The sequence below is a fragment of the Lepisma saccharinum genome, chromosome 2 (assembly GCF_977018435.1).
Source record: "Lepisma saccharinum chromosome 2, izLepSacc3.1, whole genome shotgun sequence".
In the NCBI taxonomy this organism is placed as follows: Eukaryota; Metazoa; Arthropoda; class Insecta; order Zygentoma; family Lepismatidae; genus Lepisma; species Lepisma saccharinum.
Genome location: NC_139230.1, coordinates 86,445,307 through 86,460,623, shown reverse-complemented (window position 1 = coordinate 86,460,623; position 15,317 = coordinate 86,445,307). Strand labels below are relative to the sequence as shown.

Genomic DNA, 15,317 nt, shown 5'->3' with positions numbered 1-15,317 from the left:
CGCAGACCACTTCGTCGAAGCCCTGCATCCTTTCGTCGTTGCAAAATATTTCGGACGTCGATTTCAGGTAGTTCGCAAGCGCGAGTAGCGGAACGCCACCGAAAGAATCAAAAACGAAAGCGCTTCCGTCCTCGGCAATCCAATAACATACCCAGTGGGTTCCCGGGTTGAGAGAATTATCCAAGTTGACCACTCCGCTTTCGCCGCCACTTCGGGGTCCGTTAGCAGGCAATGTATCGGACATGAACACACCTCTGAAGTTTATAACGTTGAACAATTCGGCTAGAGACTCAATATCTTCGTTTGAAAGGGGCACTTTTTTTTAAGGTTGAATTTCTTCAACGCTGCTGCGGTGGTTTGCTTCTTCGTTCTTCTTCTCTTCAATCCGGAACCAGTAGCGTTCATTTTGCTTTCCACGGCGAGGTTGTGTCTTTTTTGCTCTTCGAGCTCTTTTGTATTCTTCTTGGCATCGATCACGGTTTTCGCGATCGCGGCACTACCACCTGCGAGACTTCCCACTGCTCCGAGAGCAGCGAGGATCGCGGGAATGCTGAAAATGAAACCTCCCTGCTTTCTTGACCTAGATTTTTGCAACTTGCTTAGTTGTGGCCTGCTGAGAAGGAGCTTCATCCCGTGTCCCTTCTTTAAACATTTGTTTTTCTTCTCGCGTTGCTTCTTCGTGAGTATATAATCGATGCCCGAAACCTTTTTGAGTTCCGAGTAAGGGATTTGATAAGCCACTCCTTTCGGACGCATTGTGAAGAACTCCTATTTTATTATGTCTATTTATTTACTTACTGCTATCCGTGAACTGCATTCTGCTTCAGCTGCTGCCCTCTTTTCTCTCTGTGCCACCAACATTGGGATAGAACAATAAATGGAAAGAAAAGGTTTTGGTGATATGCCGTTTATTTCAGAAAAAAAAAAAAATAGTTGGATGTTGGAAATGAAGTGAATGAAAAAAGTATTTACAGAAGCGTGTGAAGTAGATTTGTTAGAGGATTAGAATTAGTCTAATTACAGTTATTGCATGATTTGCACTTCTCTCCGATTCGTGAATAGCCCCATGGAACGGTGTGAATGCCGCAGTTCAAAACTTTTCTCTTGTCGTCCTCTGCATCCAACGCCACTTTGTTCAGTTTCACGGTCTTCACATCATGGTCTATGCTCTGGAACCTCCTCTCTTCCCGCAGGATGGGGAGTTTCTTCTTCAGGCATTCGATGTAATCCTCGACGTTTAACTTCCCCTGAACAGTGATTTTCCCAACTCCCTTGGACTTCTTGATGGTTGCGACGGTCGTTCTGATACAATACGATTTAGCCTTGAGTCCCACGAACTCTCTGATGATCTCACCGTTCATTTCGTCCTTCATCAATCCGGGAACTTTCTTGTTTCTTGGCAAAATGTTGTAGGGGTTCGGTTGTGGATAGTCCGAAGTGTCGAAATGTTCCTTCAATTCGGTAACCATGCTCCTGTACGGATCTTCCTTCATCACATAAACGAAACTGTCAGTATCCATGTAAGCGATCTGGATTTGATTTTTGTATCGTGGCTTCATGATGTTGTAGTGGAACTCGTACATTTGCAGTTTCGACAGTTCGAGAATTGCAGCCCCCACGTACGTCGGTTTGTTGAACGTAATGCAGGATTTGTCAAGATGAAGCAGCGTCAGGTTTTCGGTGAAAATTTTCCTGCTCTTGAAGCGTGGGTTGGCAACCCACTTCCTGCATTTTTTTTCGTCCGAAACTATCTTAACGTCTTTGTATTTCCTTACATTCTCCATTGTTTTTCCGTAGATGGCGTTGTTCATCAGTTTATACATATCCTTATCCAGGTCAGATGTCGCCACCTGCCGCTTCTGGGTGTTCATGTTTATGTAGGGTTCCAGCCATTTGCCCTGCGTGAATTTCAAAACTCTGTGCACTTTAGTTAAAACAAGACCCTGCTGGAGATAGAATTTCAGCAGTTTGCAGTGCACTACGTAATGATCCTTCCTCTCCAACGTCAGAAGCAGTTTTGGTTGATTGGAGCGAGGAGGACATTTTAGCTCAGGCGCCAGAGGAAAATCCGAATGGAGCTGGTGCAATTCTGAAGGATACTCCAAGTCTACCTCCGCGAAGTATCCTGTCGATCCTTCAAAATTATCCTCTTGAAGCAGATGTTTCAGTCCTTCTTCGGTGATGTCCGACCACTCGAAATTAGACTGTGGCAGCTTCTGCGTCATCGCATAACCATACAGGTTGTTGGCGTCCAAGTATATTATGTAGCTGGACTCCTGATTGGGATCGTACTCGTCTCCCATGTACTTGTTGTTTGCTTTCGCATGTCTTAAACAACATTGCACGATGCCGCCCCTGATACATTTCTCAATGAAAAGCTGCATGTCGCATTGATCTTCCGCGAAAAGTTGCAATCGGATGCTACTGGAATACAACATGGCATTCCAGGTGAATCCCGGAAGACTCACGAAGTGCGCAGGGTCGACTTTGTAATCACGAATAGCGGTTTGACGAAACGCTTGGAGCACGTCGAATAGGAGAAGCACGTCCAGCTTCAAGTATTGATCGTGGAAATCACCCAGCGAGCAGCATCGAAACTCGTTCCACATACGTTTGGCGTGTGCGTAGTCTTCGTCGGAACACACGGAGTCCTTCAAGGTTGAATTGAAAGCGTCTTTCGACGGAAGATCCGTCTCGTCGAACTTTTCGGGCCCGTCGACGTATTCATATGGGTACACTCCTTTCCTTCGAATAGCGTCCAAGGACACATCTGGGAAATGATCTCTGGTAACTTCCGGCACGTCCATCATGGCGACGCATTTTTTGAGGCTAGCCTGGAGAAAGCGGTAAGAATCGATGAATCTAAGTTCAATTCTTCTGTATTTTGGCTTCTTGCCAGCAGCGCACAACGTGCACTCATCGTCGGAGGGGATCATTTTGCTCATCTTACCATGATATCCCGGTGGAATATTCACCCACTTGCTGATAGTAATGTATTTCTCATCGGTCTCGGCAATCACACGGATGGATTTTTTGTCATAGCCCAGCTCTTTGATGAAATGGTGAAGATCATAATTGCTGAGCCCGTGGAAAAATACCGGCACAAACTTGGCAGTTTGAAGCTTCAAATTGCATCTATGGCATAACGGACGGATGTACTGACCCGTTACGTGATTGTGGTGTGCCACTTTTATCACACAATCATCAAATTTGGACTCGCAATTTGGACAATGTGTTGCACAAACAAACCTCAATTCTTCGTCTTCGGTAAGATCATTCATGGGTTTAGTCCTGAACAAAACATCACCCCATTCCTCCACTTCCTTGACTAGGAATTCCAGGAAGCGTTTTCCAGCCTCGGGTCCTCGGTAAAGAATCGGTTCCTTGCTATCTTCGTCCGCTCCTGCCATCCAGTGCACGTAGTATGCGAAACTGCAAGGTATGTGCTCGTGGTAGGCAGTTGTTGATGATTTTGCAGGATCGGGGTCGCAGATCGCCATGGGCTTCAAGAATGCCTCGAAGTCCGCAACGATGACAACGGGGACCTCCAGCTGTGACTTGTACTTTCTGAAGAAATGAGAACCACCAGGGAACACACACCTGGATGGTTGATGCTGCAGGCATTCTCTGAGGTGTTCCTGCAGCCTCTCCTTGGCGGTTCTTGAACCTAGGTTGTTGAAAAATGACATACATCGATAACAGATTTCGATTTTATGTTCATATTTTGTTATCTCGCTTCTGACCAGCTTCGAAAGATCACGGATGAGGCAATAATGGTGCTGTTTCACATTTTTTATCAACAGCATGTGCACTACATTCACCTCATCACCTACAATTTTGCTGATCCGAAGCGGAAAAATATTTACTTTTTTGTTGCTGATTGTATATCCATACACATTTACACCGATTGGAATCTTGTTCTTTTGTTGATATGCTTTTTCGAATTTTTCGATTTTTGTCAGCTGCACAGGAAATGGAACGTCTTCGAAATATTCATCCAATTCATTCTCGTACTGGCTGTAACTTCCAACGCGTGCAGAGTTTTTTGTTTTATGATGCAAATGGGCCAGGAGGCACCATTTGAAACACTGGTTGTCGTTGTTTTCAATGTTAAGAACGGCTTTCTTGTTTTCGATCACCTGCGGGAGCTTCACGTAAGTCGATCCCGAAAGAGGCTTGTATTTGCTTATGTTGATGTTGATGATGTGTGTAGTGTTGCAAACACGCCAACCCGATCCTTTACCTTGAAACTCTTCCTGCTTCCGGACGATCTCATTCATTAACTTGTCGTAAAGTTCGCTTATCACCTCCCTCTCACTTTCCAGCAGAAGTTGTTGCTTTGTTCTACTGGAGAACACGTGAGTTTGTTCCGACGAATGCTTCTGGAACATCGAATCCAAAACCATGTTGAATTTGAAGGGGCCCTTGTCGAGAGTGGAAACCAAAATCTTAACCACTTCTGCTTTCTTCTCCTCCAGGAAAATTTCGGCACTGCAGGGCAAACCCCTATTCTCGCTGCTGAGGCTGTAATTTGCCAACATATTCCTGAAGGCCGTTCTCTTCGGCTTAATGCATTCTGGGTCGCGTGCTTCAGCCGATTCTATGATCTTCGTTCTCTTTCCATGGCTCAACTGGTTTGAAGACTGCTTTCGCTTTACCCCACTCTTCTGATTGACGATCAAATTTTCTGTTGTTATCACTTTCCAGGATGTTGGGGAAGGTTTGGTGATGCTGGTGGGTTCTTTCGACGAACCAGGCCGTTGAATACATCTTTGTTTATGCCGACTTAGATGGGACTTGGTTTGCGGGACATTACAGAAGGGGCAGGAAACTTGAGGTTCTTTCGTCTTCGGAACTGCAGTGGATGTGTCTTGTGGCTGCGACATTTTTCTGCAACAGAGAAAGCCAACTTTCAGGGATATGCAATAGGCTATTATATACACATTGGGGCCATTGATTTGATTCAAATCTGTAAGTAAACAGTAAGACGAATCAAGATGCCGAACAATATCTTCGGTCACTCCAGAGGCGACACGGATACCGAGCCACCCGACAACACTGAAATTCTGAAACTCGACCAACGAGTGAAGAAACTTCGCAGCGACCTGCTGAATCTCCAGAACACTCTGTCCTCGAGCCTACAAGATGAGATCACAAGTCTGCAGAAAACATTAGTGGATCCGATCCTGAAGATCGAAGCGGAATTCAAATCACTGTTCGCCAAGTATGCTGATTTAGCATCTTTGGAAAATTTGAGCGGCATTCAGGAAACAGTGAACAACCTGCGAGAGGAATTATCTAACCTACAAAAATCCAGAGACATTATTCAACTAAAAACTAAGTTTGAGGAACAGGAAACAAACATCCAAGCTAACTTGAACGAACTTCAAAATGTTATTTCTAACATTAAGATCCAACTTGAAACCAACCCTGCACCCGAAGACATACTTCTGATCAATCGAGCAGTGGCCGATCTACGAAACGAACTCGGTAGTTTTCGGGATGAGATCCCGTCTCTGATATCCTTCGCAGAACTTGAAAACTCGGTGAAAAACATCAGGGAGAAACTTCAAACCGTCGAAGAAGCCATTGCCAACTTTCCTTCGTCCGAGGAACTGAAAATTATAGGAAAGTCTGTGGCCAACATGAAACTGCAACTCGAGACGTACGAGGATTTCGGTAAAATCCAAGGCACCGTAAGCCACATCGAGGACACTTTGTCGACCATGAGAACTGATCTATCGACCGTGCAGGAAGCTTTGGAATCGAAATTGCCAGGCATAACGGAAACCCTGACCACCGTTCAACAGCAAATTGCCAAGCTGGAAAGCCTTAACACCGAAACCGAACTTTCACACTTCCATCACCTGATTGACGACATACAGAGCAAGTTGGAAACACTGCAGCAATCAACCCCTACACAGGACGACATGACGCGACTCCGGGATGCGCTGGGTACGGTAGCCGACGCCAGTGAGCTGGACGCCGTGAGAAAAGCTTTGACCGCGCTGCAGAATACAGTCGTCAACTTACCAACATCACAGGAACTGAAAGCCGTGAAGAGGACAGTGAATCGTTTGCTCAAATCCGAGGACGTGAAGAACATTCAGATTGAAATCGTGCAAATTCGAGACACCATCGCCACGATGCCCACCAACCAGAACGTCAACGAGCTGCACACTCTGTTCGCAGAAATCAGAAATCAGGTTCACGACCTCGCGACACAAAACTCCAAACTGAGGCTCGTCGAAAGCTTGCAGCAGATCATCGCAAACGTGAAACTTCGAATGGACGACGTGGAGACCGGTCAAGAGTCTGCTTTGGCTGATTTTTCCGACAAGCTTCGCGAACTGAACGAACACTTCAAGCAACTTCGCGTGAAAATGAAGATCAAACCTTCTTACGACAGCATCGTCAACCTCTTCAGCGAACACCTGGAGCCCGTACAGAACAAACTGGACGACGTGCAGGAGGAACTGCGAGCCAACGTCGGCAGCTTGAACGTTAGCCTCGACAACTTAAAATCGACGGTCGTCCTAGAGATATTCAGCATCCCAAATCGAGAATTTCCGTCCCCTTTCAATCCACGAAGCAAACTCTACATGCTCACTCCTGTCAAAGCATACCATCAATTTTACCTCAGGGGAAAACTTCAGTTTGTCAAGGTAACTTACTGGTCGCTACTGCAAGCCCTTCACTATCCGACTATGACTGTGACGAATATAGGGGACGAACCTAAAGTCCGTAATGTAGAGCTGGTTGATTTCACACATCCCGAAAGTGGAGAGACTGCATATGCAGAGGATGCTTCGCAAATCATAGACATTCAAGTCGGCGATAAACTGTATGTAGAGAACCCCACGCTCTCTCCAGCACAAAATCCCATCATCATCGTGTTCCTTTTCTCACACGACGTTCAGTAGAAGCAAGTAAAATTTTGTTATGTAAACTTATTAAAGCTCAAACGAGACTTTCCTGATTAGCACAAAAATACACTGATATTGTGTGATCACGAGATAATTCGAGTTAATAATATGCAATGTAAAAGTAAATTCCAAGTTAACTCGGGTTAATAAAGCAAGTATAGCTCGACCACAAGGAAAAAACCTTCCCTCAAAAGCGTTCGCACATCTTCCCTGCCGTTATCGGTGCTCGGGGCAGTATTGCCAGGTTAGACTTGAAAAAAAATCGGGAGATTGTTTCTTGGGAAACCAGAAGATCTGCTACAAAATCCGATGATCTAATAGTAGCGGATGAACGACCTTCTCGGGGGGCGACATAGGCGTGTGCACTGGGGGGCAAGAGGATGTCTGCAGATTTTTTCCAGAGAGGGGGAAACAATGTATTTTTATCAGGCGAGTAAACGAGGCATATTACCCCGTATAATGTTGCCCTCTCAGAAAACACCACTTGAGTTTGAAATTATCACGTTTCCACATCCCTATTATAATAATGGATGTAAATTACTGTAACTGAAATCAACTCAATTTTCGGGTGGGATAAAATACAACCATCTAAAAATAGTAATGTACATGGATGTCCGCGGGATTTTTTCCAGGCAGGGGGCAAGGAAGGTATTTTTTTCCAGGGGGGGCCAAAAGAAGGCACATTTTCTCCAATAATAGTGTTGTTCCCTCAAAAAACATTGCTTAAATTTCAATGTATCATATTCATGCAATAATTAACACACATTATTGCAGCTGAATTGAAAGTATATGTGAATGCCCATGGTAATGTAGTAATAGTAATAAAATAATAATAATGTCCTAGCACATCGTTTGGCATAATTTCACAGTTCAAACAGCACTTTTCATGGCTGAGTGGAGTTCCACTCTCCCCTCCATGTTCAAGTAAGGTGACCAGGAAACTTGTTTTTGAGCAGGCTGTCGGAGGTACCATAGCAATAGTTTATTGTGGAATCCTACCGAGAAATCAATAGGTCTGGCAACACTGACGTTGGCCGCTCTGAAGGCTCCTTCCTCCTGTCTTTTTCCCCCACCCGCCAGCGCGATGGGCTCTGTGCAGGTTTCTTTCCTTGTGGTTCCACTATAAAAACATAATTGCTGTACTTACCTCTGTTGAAGTAAAGCTGTTCTTTCTCCTTCTTGCGAAACTTTTCATGAAATTGAACACAACGTGCACCACAAGCACATATAGATCTCAGTCACTAGAGTTAATACAGCAAAAATGTCACTAACAATTCACGGCAGGAATGCTGTTAATATATAGTCACTCAGTCACCTTCTCGCTAAGCACTGCGAAAAGTCGAGGCGATGTATGGCATGGTAGGAAACGATATCGATCCGTCTAGGAGTTGACCTACATACATCGTTCCGTCTTGCTCACACAATTAGAGGAAAAGAATCGCGTAAGTAGCATTAGCGACGACTCCTATACAGATATTTTTACTGGTAAAGATTTTCTTTCGAAGCCAACGCCCTTTTTTCCCTTGAGTAATTAACCAAGAACAGAGCCGCCCGAACGGCGAAAAGAGGCTCATCGGTAGAGGAAATGCTGGAATTTGTATTGTTTCTTTGTTTTCGAAAGCATACTTCATCCCCTGAAGAGCACTCGTTTTGATTTGTTAGCTAAGTTTAGCTTGCGGCTCAAACAATGCATGATAGAATAAATGTTGCCAACTCACTAGGTTAGTTTAACTCGTAAAATATTGTGGTGAAATGTTGATGGCAGAGTTGGCAACGCTGACAGTGAGGTTAACATACACCGTGAACTCTTGTAATAAACGGCTACGCAGAGCTGCCAACGCTGACAGTGAAGTTAACATACACCGTGAACTCTTGTAATATACAGCGTAAAAGGCTACGGTTCGCTACTACCCTATAGGTGCTTTCCCGTGAAGATACTGGGTTAACCGTGAAGGTACTGTCATATAGGTGATTTCCCGTGAAGGTACTGGGTTAACCGTGAAGGTACTGCCATATAGGTGATTTCCCGCGAAGGTACTGGGTTAACCGTGAAGGTACTGCCATATAGGTGATTTCCCGCGAAGGTACTGGGTTAACCGTGAAGGTACTGCCATATAGGTGATTTCCCGCGAAGGTACTGGGTTAACCGTGAAGGTACTGCCATATAGGTGCTTTCCCGCGAAGGTACTGGGTTAACCGTGAAGGTACTGCCATATAGGTGCTTTCCCGCGAAGGTACCTTAAAATATACAGCGTAAAAGGCTACGGTTCACTACTACCCTATAGGCGCTTTCCCGTGAAGGTACTGTGTTAACCGTGAAGGTACTGCTCTATAGGTGCTTTGCCGTGAAGGTACTTTAAAATGTACAGCGTAAAAGGCTACGATTCGCTACTACCCTATAGGTGCTTTCCCGTGAAGCTTAAAATATACAGCGTAAAAGGCTACGGTTCGCTACTACCCTATAGGCGCTTTCACCGTGAAGGTATTAACCGTGAAGGTACTGCCATATAGGTGCTTTCCCGTGAAGGTACTGGGTTAACCGTGAAGGTACTGCTCTATAGGTGCTTTCCCGTGAAGGTACTGGGTTAACCGTGAAGGTACTGCTCTATAGGTGCATTCCCGTGAAGGTACCTTAAAATATACAGCGTAAAAGGCTACGGTTCGCCCAAAATTACCGTGAAGGTAGTGCTCTATAGGTGTTTTCCCGTGAAGGTACTGGGTTAACCGTGAAGGTACTACCCTATAGATGTTTTCGGGGGTTAACCGTGAAGGTACTACCCTATAGGTGATTTCTCGTGAAGGTACCTTAAAATATACAGCGTAAAAGGCTACGAGTCGCCCGGGCGAGTCAGCTCCGCTATTTTCATACTACTGTATAGTATAATTTGAAAAAAATGTACTAGTATGTAATTCACAAAGTTAGGTAAAAACAGTACTTTTTTTTAAAAAAAACTCATATTCTCTCTTATATATATATACACTTTTACGTACATAGATATGTCTTTTTTAATATTTTAGTATGAAGATTGCACTTTTTGCTATTCAAGCAAGGGTAGGAATGGTGGGATTTCTGAGAATTTGTTGCAGGTTGTTGTTGTCCAAATACAGATGAGAACTGAGTTGGGAGACTGTTTTGAGCCTTTTCATGAGAGTTGCATGTGAACTGTATACAAATTGAGTACTATTGACTGTGCATGCTTCTAAGTTTTGCTGTTATTTTCCACCAACTCCGTGAGACTGTAGAGAGTTTTCTCTTTTCAAGTAGTTTTTTATTGATTTATTTGTATATGTTTTGAGGACTTAGCATTTTTATGTTATGAGGCAGTTTATTGTAGAATATTTTTACGCGGCATGCAGTGGCGGCGTTTAGGAGGGCAATTCCCCCCCCCCCCCACACACACACTTTTTTGCAACTTTTGCTTCTGCACTATAAACCTTATCTACCAAGCGAAATTAAACTGTCTTTGCCCCCCCCCCCCCTTCCCAGTTTTGGAAACCAATCGCCGCCACTGGCGGCATGTCATGCCGCTACATTGCAAAACGTTACTCCTGATTGGCTCGTTCCAAAACGGAATGTGTCGCTTGTCGCTTCGACCTCAAATCTCCCTGTAGCAAAGTAATCACCGCGCATACGCGAACAACATAACTGAGGTGGCAGGATACACAGTATTGAGAAAACGGCTCAGTCCAAGCGACAAGCAACACTTCGGTTCGAAAAGTTGCATTTATTTCTTAATGTTGGTTTCCAAGAGACACGTGTCGCTTGCCCCTTGTTGACTTGCGCGTGTCGCTTCGATCCCAGGATGAGTGATCCTCAACTTTAGACGACGTCTAGGGTATTAGGCGATATAACAACTTTCTGTTTAATGTTAATTGACTATTTAATTGTACTTTCAGATGTATGAAGTGCACTGTCTCCTCTGCTCTTCCACTCCGATCTACCCATGACAAATACTCACCTCTGCTTTTGGATATTGATAAGTCATTGATTGATTTGGTGTTTTGCGCAGTAAGGTTAATCGGGACTGGACCTGCAGTTTAACCTACCAACCACTATGTGCCTCTACCGGGATATTGATAAATTTGACTTTTTGCTGCTACTTGGAACATTATGTCCAAGAATAGTCTTCTTTGTAACCAAATAGGTTGAAAAAATTTATTCTCGATTTCTCAAGACAAGAGGCCCAGACCCCAACCTCGACAGAAAGTGAGGTAAGGATAACTTGCCCCCTGCCCGCCCCTGTTCCGACTTCCCTGTAGCTCCCTTCGACGCTGTTAATGTTCATCAGTAGTTTATCCAAAAAAACCTAACACCCTCCCAATTTTCCCCAACATTCCCCTACATTTTTAAAAAAGGACCAATTTATGGTCGTTTTGGCCATCGACTTACGCTTACACCGCCTAAATACAAACTCATCCCCCCCTCCCCCGATGGTTTCATTGATTGATTGAATTAGGTAATTTTACCAGTTGCGTATTATGAAAATTAGACCTGGATTACTGCAACAATTCTTATTTATTGTATATATTTATTATACGCCCCATCTAGATTAATTGGATGTAATAGAAATAAAACACAAGTAAAACAAAAACAGAAGTCCGACAACTTCAAATTTTCCGTCAATTTATATATTTTTCATAAAATCTCCATTTTTACCTAAAATTGGGCGTAGATTTTCCTGCACCAAGGGAAATTTCCCTTCATGCAGCAACACTGCAAGAACAACAGCAGGAAGGAACAAGCAGTTTTCTCCTGCAAACGTTTATAGCGGTGGAACTGACACAGTGGGGCGAGTGTTAGTAAATAACCACTCGCTTCTGCTCCCTTGCCCTCTCCGCGTACAACGGCAAAAGAAAAAGTAGACGAATTATCCGTCACAATTTTCATTCGGTGTGTTCACCACAATGTGATTGATTGATTGATTTACTTTATTTTACTTCGCGTTTTGTGCCTCTTGGCTAATTTGCGAAGATGAGGATGAGTGATGAAATTATGAAATTGATGAATGGACATTCACAAACAACCAAGACCGAGCGAACCCGGGACCCTTGGCGTCGCAGCGCGATGTGCTAACCACTCGGCCACAGGGTCACCACAATGTGATAATGATGAATTGAAATAAAAACGTCAATAAGGGAAGAAAATACATGATTGAATCAACAGAATTCCATCCCTTAAAACAACACAGGATATAGAATAAAAAATATGTAGAGATAAACAATTTGCTTACTATTATCATTGCTGTTGACTGTACAATCAGTGCGGTAGTCAGAAAAGTGCTATTCAGTGGTGTACACAAACCAGTTCTTTAAATGATTTACTTAAATTCTGGTTTAGGGGTATTTTTCTATAGTTTGCACAATAATCATGAGCAATTACACATATATTAAAACTTTGTGAGTGAGTTTTAACCAAATCAATCCATATATTAAAGCTAAATTTGCTTTATTTTACTTCGCTTTTGTTTCACTTTTGGCTAATTTGCGAAGATGGGGATGAGTGATGATGTGATGAAACTGATGAATGGACACTCACAAACATCCATGGCCAAGAGGGTTTCGAACCCGGGACCCCTGGCGTTGTAGCGCGATGTGCTAGTCACTCCGCCACGGGGGCCGGTAGCTTTAATAGCTAAATGTATAAAAAATACATGAAAAATGTTGGTTTGCCGGGGGTAAACGCAGCAACATCCAGAATACGCTACTGAGAATTGTTGCTTTTCTGCTGATTTTTCACTTTTTTATGTAAGTGTTTTTTTTTCAAGTTTCTCGTGTTTAGTGTTATTACCAGTTTTATTAAAGTTATTAACCGTATACAAACTGTTGTAATGTAGCGTTTATGTTTAAATGCAATCACTAAAATAAGCAATTTATTTTTTGTTTTAAAACACCTTCTTTCTAACATGCCTTTTTATGTCAATTTTGTATTAATTTTCATTAGTATTTTAACATGAATAAAAATTGTTTTGTAAACTTAACTGATTTCATCCATTTTATTGTAAATAGAATCCAAGGTTAAAGGAAACATGATCTCTACTTATCCCACGATCGGTTGCGGGTGAGTGCCGCGCTCACTTTCAATTTTAAGGAAGTGCCATTTTAACACTATTTAAAATATTGGCCTGTGGGGATTTCTAGCTGGCTCTTAGATGACCTGATCACATTCTAATGAGGTGACGTAAACGGCAGATTGAGAGAGACCATAGTTGTGGAAGGAGTGTTGTCAGGGTGAGCGCAGACCTCACCCGCGACCAATCACGTTATTTTTTTTTAAAAAAAATTGATTTGTACATTATTTAGTCAATAGCGTTCGAAAAGTCCCCGCACTCAAAGTTTGAGAATTTTATGTTTATAATTTCTTGAACTTGTCAACGTAATGAATACATGCATTTGTTAACTATATCATGAAATACACACAAAAAATGTATACTAAATGTGAGTAATATTGCAATCTCTGAGGTCGGTAACACACTGACAAGATGACAAACCATTTCCCGCGCATTGAAATATACAAAAAGAATATTGAAATTAAATTTGAAACAATCATCGATTGATATTTTAGCTGGTGCCGAATCATCGGGAAATAGACTTCTCCATTTATCCTCACGTCTTTCATATGACATACTCAAAATATGCTTCCAACATAGTGATTCGCTGTGCGCACGTAAAGATTAACACCCACGAGACGCGGAGCAACGTGGCAACAAAACGCAACTGACGCGTTTCCGGCGTCTGAATGAGCGATAACCTTTGAGATAACCTGCAGACTTCTGGCATGGAAATTCCGCGCTTCGGTTCCACGCGTTTACCTGAAGTGGGTGTTACACCATTTGATTTCAATAGAAGCAGACAACAGAAGTTCTGTGGCCGCATTTCTCCACGTTTCCCCTCGTTCTATTGGGCGATGTGCTTAAAAGGCAAATATAACATTAACTCGTTCTTCAAGGTCATACCAATCCCTACCGGCAGGCTTGCCAACTCATCCAGATGAATGCCTTGGTAGCTTTTTTTAAAAAAAATGTATGAGTGCAGGGACTTTTCGAACGCACTGTATCAGATTTATGCAGCACGGATGTCGGATGAATCTGCCCCAGATCTCTTCAGGGCAGCTTTAAGAAACATGCGCTTTTTGTTAGCGCTGAGAGTCTTCGCTCCGACGATGAATTGTGCTGTTTGAAAACAAATAAACATTTTGAAACAAAAATGTAATAAAGAAGAACAAATAATTTGAAGTACAAAAAATAAATTTTAAAATATTAAAATGGGGTGAAATATACCTGAAAAGCAAGGGTGAGCGCCGCTAATAATGACGGCGTGACTCAAGCGATTGCGGGTTAAACGTTTCACGAGACTTAGCGTATCTCCTCTGAACATTTTGGGACTACAGCACAGCAAACATGGGCAAAAGACGAGAAGAATATTTTGAACGGCATATACATTCGTACATTCGTGTTCCACATCTCGAGATCGATGCGTAAAACTAGTGAGAAAAAAAAATATAGAGATGATGCCAGAGTGGGCCGGACGCACAATAGTTAGCTATCCCCCCCCCAAGAGTGTAGTAGTTTCTCGAAACTAAATCAGTGTAGTGATTTCTCGAAACTAAATCAGGATGGTCTGAATCTCTGATAAATAACTGGAAGAAGAGAAATTAGAAATATTTTCTCTTACTTCAACGCAGTGTCACAGCCAGGATTCTTGTTTGGTGGAGGAAGGGGGGGGAGGCTTCACACTGCCAAATATTTTGTTCCTGGTCCTGTGTATTTTTTGTTCGAAACATTTTTTTTTAAAAAAATTAGGTTATATATAATACACACATATTTATAAAATAACTGTTTGGGGAAATCGATTAAAGGATAGTAAGCACTCCTCTCTTGGACTTTGAGGTGGATGCACCTCCAGCCCCAAAAGCCATCCCCTGGCTGTGCCAGGACACGATTCAAAGGAAGAGCCGCTCACATTACGCTTCGAATACTAATAAGCAAACTTATCATTTCAGTTATGCGGGTTAAACCGGACTTCTAGATTGCCGATGATGACCTAACATCTTAAGGTCAATTGCAATCTGCTTCGAAGAAATAGCAGCGGGCTCCAGTCTTGAGAGATATATAATAAAGCGGCGATGGGACTCTATTCACTGAAAAGTTGTCACTCAATGACATGCCGATCAAAAGGACTGGACCCCCGCCTCAAAAAAAGAACGTTGTTGCCGCACGGGCAATTTAATTTTGGTGTTAGTGGACCTTAATATTATTATTCATAATTCTAACGATGCCTTTCCTTTTTGATGCACCACTGATATTTCTAAAATACTTTCAATAGGTCATCTGTGCTCGAAGAATGTGTGTGACGGAGGGAGGGGGTGTAAGGGACGCAGGGGAATAATATCCC

General features: G+C 43.0%; 1 protein-coding gene across 1 annotated transcript; it reads right to left on the bottom strand.

Annotated features, from left to right (window-relative positions):
• Positions 1-1,013: 1,013 nt before the first annotated feature.
• LOC145982891 (uncharacterized) lies at positions 1,014-4,886 on the bottom strand. The gene has a single exon (XM_083116225.1). It carries the CDS (start codon positions 4,884-4,886, stop codon positions 1,014-1,016), a length of 3,873 nt encoding a protein of 1,290 aa, XP_082972351.1.
• Positions 4,887-15,317: the final 10,431 nt, after the last annotated feature.

Coding starts and splice junctions, on each gene's coding strand:
- LOC145982891 (XM_083116225.1), bottom strand. CDS start 4,886: ATGTCGCAGCCACAAGACACATCCACTGCAGTTCCGAAGACGAAAGAA.